The following is a 6000-nucleotide window of genomic DNA, read 5'->3' as shown; positions in this document are numbered from 1 at the left end:
TTTCAGGTCAACAAGCTGCATGGACTGATACAATGAGTAATTAAAATATTGGCAAACATCGATTGTTCAATTACCCTGCGTCCATGTCCTCCAATGATAGCAGCACAATAAGCTGCAACAAACATCTACTCAAGAGTCAGCATTCAGGCTCATATGAACAATGGCTTAGTTCTCTTGACCTATGGAAAGATGTGCCTGGCCAAATCAAGAACAAATGCTATGTCATCACAACTTCAACAAACATCACTTCAAGAATCAACGTTCAGCCTCATATCAACCATGGCCCATGTCTCTTGACCTACTGAAAAATATGTCTGGCCTAATTAAGAATAAACGCTGTGTCATCCCAGTGCTTAAAGGAAAAAATGAAATAGCATTTTTGATTTTGCGCCAAATCCATGGACTGTGTTGCGAAAATGTCAGCAAATACCACAAGACAAAAAATATTAAAGAAAAATTGGGGCCATTGGTTTGAATCTGGGATTTTGATCTGCAAACCGGATCAAAATTGAACGTTTCACACTTTATATAAAAAAAAGTAACATATGAACATACCCATAATGAGGATTTAAGTAGTGACAATGAATTTTTAGTGAATTCTTGGCTCTGCGTATTTTCACTGCTCAAATAAAAAGCGACTTAGGATACATTCAAACAATGAGGATTTAATGAGTGTTTGATGTTGCAGATTTTCGGAGTATTTTGACATGCAGTTTTATTGCGTATTTAACGCTGCGGTTTTTGTCTCTTTTTGGTAAGTCGTCTGTTAATCACAGCTGCTTTGCTTTTGTTATTTCCTGGTATTTGGCTTTGACAAAACTTTATTGATAAAGTCAGGTGCAAATTACGTGTGTCTTTAGTGGGTTTCTGTGCTTTTTTAATTGCAGATTTTCCAAATGTAATGCAATTCTATAAGAAAAATCCGTAATCTGTATTCGCAAGGGACATTGACATGTTGCGGATTTTAAAACACACACAAGTCAGTTTACACAGCGCAAATAAAATCACAGTGGGTAAGAGGTTACCATAAAACCCATTCATTTTGCTGGAACTGTAAGATGCTGCATTTTTTTTACCTGCAACTTGTAATCACAGCATTTGTGTTTTTCCCAAAAAGTTGGGTCTAAGGGGTAATATTTCTCCTTATGGAGAGTGACATGCCTGACATGCCAGAATAAGGAGGCTTATAGGCAATGCAATGCTCCTCTGGGAAATTAAATATGTAAATGAGCTCTTCAGAGGAAAGAGGACTTTAGCTCTAGTGCCGCCTACTGGAAGTAGTAATCCTAAACGTTAAAATCGGCCCTTCAAAGAACCTTTCATTATGACTTGGGATAAAAGCAAAACCAGAATCTCAATTTGCAGACACATGTTTCGGGTTTTGCCACTCCTCAGTACATAGCATTTGATCTGATTTGGTTGTATGAGAAGCCTCTGAATGAGCCCAGTCAGTCTAGTCTGTCTAGTTAGAATGTGGCTGCATGTATGCATTTTGCATACTTGGTCAAATTACTGCCCTCTCCCGGCGCCAGAGAATCTTCACAGCGCGCAGTGTGCACCATGTCAGGATTCCCAAGTCTGCAGTCACATAGAGTGACTACAGACCTGTATGTTAAAACCGGACAACCCCCTCATGCAGAAGCTTTCCTTTCTCATTTAACTGCAAAATAATTGGGGAGCACCATTCCCATGTGTTTGGAGTGTAAAAATTTGCCTTTAATCCACAGTGGGAGCCATATGTATGAATTTGTATACTGCTGTCACACAGATGTGTGTAGTTTCTTCAGCAGTGGTGTCAGCAAGTACTCTCGATTCTCCAGAGAATAATTTCTAGAAATTGTCTAGTATAAATTTAAGATAGCAGGCTATGTTCACATGGAGTTTTTTTTAGGAGTTATTTTATTTATTTTTTTTTGCGAATGGATCCTCCAAAGTTCTCTTCAAAAGCAGCTTCAGAAATGCTTGGAAAATGCTTCCTATTAATTTAATTTGGAAATCCACTTTGCTGTTTGGCTGGGTGTTTTTTTTACTTATTTTTTTCCTAAAGAGTCTTTGAAAAAAACTGGATATAAGGAAAGTTTGGGAAAGATGAATATAGAGGGTGGGCCATTTATGTGGATACACTTAAATAAAATGGGATTGGTTGGTGATATTAACTTCCTGTTTGTGGCACATTAGTATATGGGAGGGGGAAAACTTTTCAAGATGGGTGGTGACCATGGTGGCCATTTTAAATCCAACTTTATTTTTTCCAATGGAAAGAGGGTCATGTGACATCAAAGTTATTGAAAATTTCCTAAGAAAAACAACAATGGTGTGCTTGGTTTTAACGTGACTTTATTTTTTCATGAGTTTTTTACAAGTTTATGACCACTTATAAAATGTGTTCAAAGTGCTGCCCATTGTGTTGGATTGTCAATGCAACCCTCTTCTCCCACTCTTGACACACTGATAGCAACACCGCAGAAGAAATGCTAGCACAGGCTTCCAGTATCTGTTTCAGATGCTGCACATCTCGTATCGTCACAGCATAAACAATTGCCTTCAGATGATCCCAAAGATAAAAGTCTAAGAGGGTCAGATCGGGAGACCTTGGTGGCCATTCAATTGGTCCACAACAACCAATCCACTTTCCAGGAAACTGTTCATGTAGGAATGCTCGGACCTGACACCCATAAATTGATGGTATGGTGTAGTATATGGGGTACAAATATAGTGGGGCCTGTTACGAATGTCAGCTTACGCTGAGTCGTTCTTCTTAGAAAGAGTGGACCCTCTGGGCCATGGCACCCACCCACCTAGGGTGAGCTGACCTAATGAGAACCACCCCCTATACAGGGAGTGTCAGGGGCAAGACCAAGGGGGTGAGCCACCACGGCAGCTGGACCAGACGGCCGGCTCAGGGAAACAAGACAAGGCAAGACGAGTCGTTAATTGAAAGTAACTTCATTAAGGAAGACTTCAGGTACAACAAGTGCAAAACGTGAACACACAGAACATAAAGCAGGGTGCGTGAAAGAGCACGCCGAGGTCCAAGACTTGTGGAACTCTTCAGGGTGCAACAGCAAACGTGAACACACAGGTCATGAAACAGGGTGCGTGCAATGGCACGCCGAGGTCCAGGTATGGAACGTGCAGATGGTACACGGACATCGGACAACAGTCCATGATCAACCAGGGCATCAGGGTCTGTAGCTCAGAGGGAGATCGGCAGGATCCGGACATCCAGTAGTTAGCCAGGGTTCCATGCAAGGAAACAAGAGAGTTAGTGACATGGTGCGTGTCAACGGACACGCCAGGATCAGGTTCACAGGACAGAGACCTGCGCATGCCGAGGGGCATGCCAGGGACGGGTCAGGTTCACAGGACGGTGACCTGCGCATGCCGAGGGGCATGCCAGGGAGAGACACAGGGTACGGTGGCATCGGATTCCAGGGTGCTGGCATCGACCGACAGGGTCCAGGTTTCTGGCTATGGACATCAGGCCGCAGTCATCTAGGTCCGGACCTCTGGCAGCGGTCGGCAGGTTACGGAATCCGGCAGGCAAACTAGGGTACAGAAAGGAGCAAAAGGAGACAAAAGCTTTGTGCAAGAGTAGCACGAAAAGGCACAGTGCGAGAACCAGCGTGAGTGCAAGGGAGCACAGAACACGGCTGGGAGCACCGGCAGGTGGTACCGACGATGGCAGTTGCAAGCGGGCACGACTAGAGGTGGCACCGCTGCGGGGCCACGCAGCCAGACCACTATAGCACTGGGCGGGGCACGGCTGGGGCACACAGGCGAGCACGGCTAGAGGCGGCACGGCTGAGGCACACCAGGTAGGCACAGGCGACCAGGCACGTGCGCGGAGGCACGGAGCCACAAGGCAGGGCTAGGCAAAGAGTATAGGACAGAGCCACATGCGAGACAGCATGGCAAAGCCTAGTACGAAATGTGCAAGGGCGCACGAACCATCAGGGACAATACAAAGAACTAGGCAGAGACCTGCGCATGCAAAGAGCATGCCAGGGACAGTCTAGCAGCGGAGCGTAGGCCGAAGCCCAGAGCCGGGCCAAGGAAGGACCTTGGGACTAGACAGAGCACAGAGCGAGGCCTGCGCGTGCAGAGAGGCACGCCAGTGACAGGCGAGGCAGAGTCCTGCGCGTGCAGAGAGGCACGCCAGGGACAGGCGAGGCAGAGTCCTGCGTGTGCAGAGAGGCACGCCAGGGACAGAGACAGAGGCAGGGTACCTGAAGCCACAAAGCAGAGCGAGACATGACACAAGGGCAGAAACACGGAACAGAAGAGCAAACAAGGACTACAAGGCAAAGCAGAGCAGGGACAGAACAAGGCACAAGCGACAACACAAGACATGACACGAGACGAGACCAGAGACGGAATACGAGCACGGAGCATGTGCGTAGATGCACGACAGAGCAGAGTGCAAGGGCACAGAATAGAGGGAGCGCCCTACAGGCCAAGCAGGGACACCACACAATACTCAGGCCCAGAGCATAGGAAGGGGCGGCCTGATATAGGGCATAGCACCTCCTCTTCCAGGTCAGGACCAGGGGAGCACTTCCGGTTTCAGATCCACAGGAAAACAGAGAGTAGTCACATGATCGGAGATCCAGACATGACGAGACGACTGCAGAATCAGTGCTGAAACCTAGACAGGTCACATGATCATAGTTCTAGACATGACGAGATGATTGCCGAACCAGACAGTGCAGGATCCAGGCAGGGACACATGATCAGGGACTCTAGAAATGACAAGAAGATCACAGAAGACAGAGCAGAAACGCAGGCATCCTGCAGCTCAGACACGAGGTGAGTGTGCACACTGCTCTAGGGAACATGCAGCATAGCAGACAAGATATGCGCATGCACATTGCTCCAGGAGTTCTTGAGAAAAAACAGACATGGCAGACATGGCGGACACGACAGGGCCATTCTTCATCAATGGAAACCTCAATGCACTGGATATCTGAAATTTCCTCATGATGATGTGGTGCCCTCTTTATGCACTGAAGATGGCACGTTCCCTGAGTTTTTCCAGCAAGACGGTGCACCACCACATTATGGGTGTCAGGTCCGAGCATTCCTACAAGGAATCTGACCCCCTTAGACTAGCATTTCTTCTGTGGTGTTGCTATCAGTGTGTCAAGATTGGGAGAAGAGGGTTGCATTGACAATCCAACCCAATGGGCAGCACTTTGAACACATTTTACAAGTGGTCATAAACTTGTAAATAACTCATGAAAGAATAAAGTTGTGTTAAAACCAAGCACACCATTGTTTTTCTTGGGAACTTATCAGTAAGTTTGATGAGTCACATGACCCTCTTCCCATTGGAAAAAATAAAGTTGGATCCAAAATGACCAACTTCAAAATGGCAGCCATGGTGACCACCCATCTTGAAAAGTTTTCCCCCTCCCATATACTAATGTGCCACAAACAGGAAGATGATATCACCAACCATTCCCATTTTATTTAAGTGTATCCATATAAATGGCCGACCCTGTGTGTGTGTATGTGTGTATATATATATATATATATATATATATATATATATACACACTAGCTGAAGAGCCCGGCGCTGCCCGGGCATAGTAACTAACTGTGGTTAGTTATAACAAATTATAATTATCCTCCATCCCATAGTCCCGTGCCCATATACCCATCATACATATCCACGATCCCATAGGCCCGTGCCCATATACCCATCATACATATCCTCCATCCCATAGTCGAGTGCCCATATACCCATCATACATATTCTCCATCCCATAGTCCCATGCCCATATACCCATCATACATATTCGCCTCCCATAGTCGAGTGCCCATATACCCATCACACATCCTTCATCTCATAGTCCCGTGCTCATATACCCATCATACATATTGTCCATCCCATAGTCCCGTGCCCATATACCCATCATACATATCCGCCATCCCATAGTCCCCTTGCCCATATACCCATCACACATCCTCCATCCCATAGTCCCGTGCCCATATACC

At 46.1% G+C, this 6000-nt stretch overlaps 1 protein-coding gene across 1 annotated transcript in view; it reads left to right on the top strand.

Moving 5' to 3' along the window:
- The first annotated feature begins 4673 nt into the window (after positions 1 to 4673).
- Positions 4674 to 6000, top strand: part of MRC1 (mannose receptor C-type 1) — a 126795-nt gene continuing 125468 nt past the window's right edge. The window contains exon 1 of the mRNA XM_073581867.1: positions 4674 to 4809. Within this exon, the coding sequence (XP_073437968.1) occupies positions 4749 to 4809 (61 nt within the window). The 5' untranslated portion in view covers positions 4674 to 4748. The remainder of the gene's footprint in view (positions 4810 to 6000) is intronic.

The sequence above is a fragment of the Dendrobates tinctorius genome, unplaced genomic scaffold (genome assembly GCF_039654945.1).
Source record: "Dendrobates tinctorius isolate UK_male_01 unplaced genomic scaffold, ASM3965494v1 ptg000070l, whole genome shotgun sequence".
Lineage (NCBI taxonomy): Eukaryota > Metazoa > Chordata > Amphibia > Anura > Dendrobatidae > Dendrobates > Dendrobates tinctorius.
The sequence above is the reverse complement of the archived record's forward strand: the minus strand, read 5'-3'. Positions and strand labels throughout refer to the sequence as shown.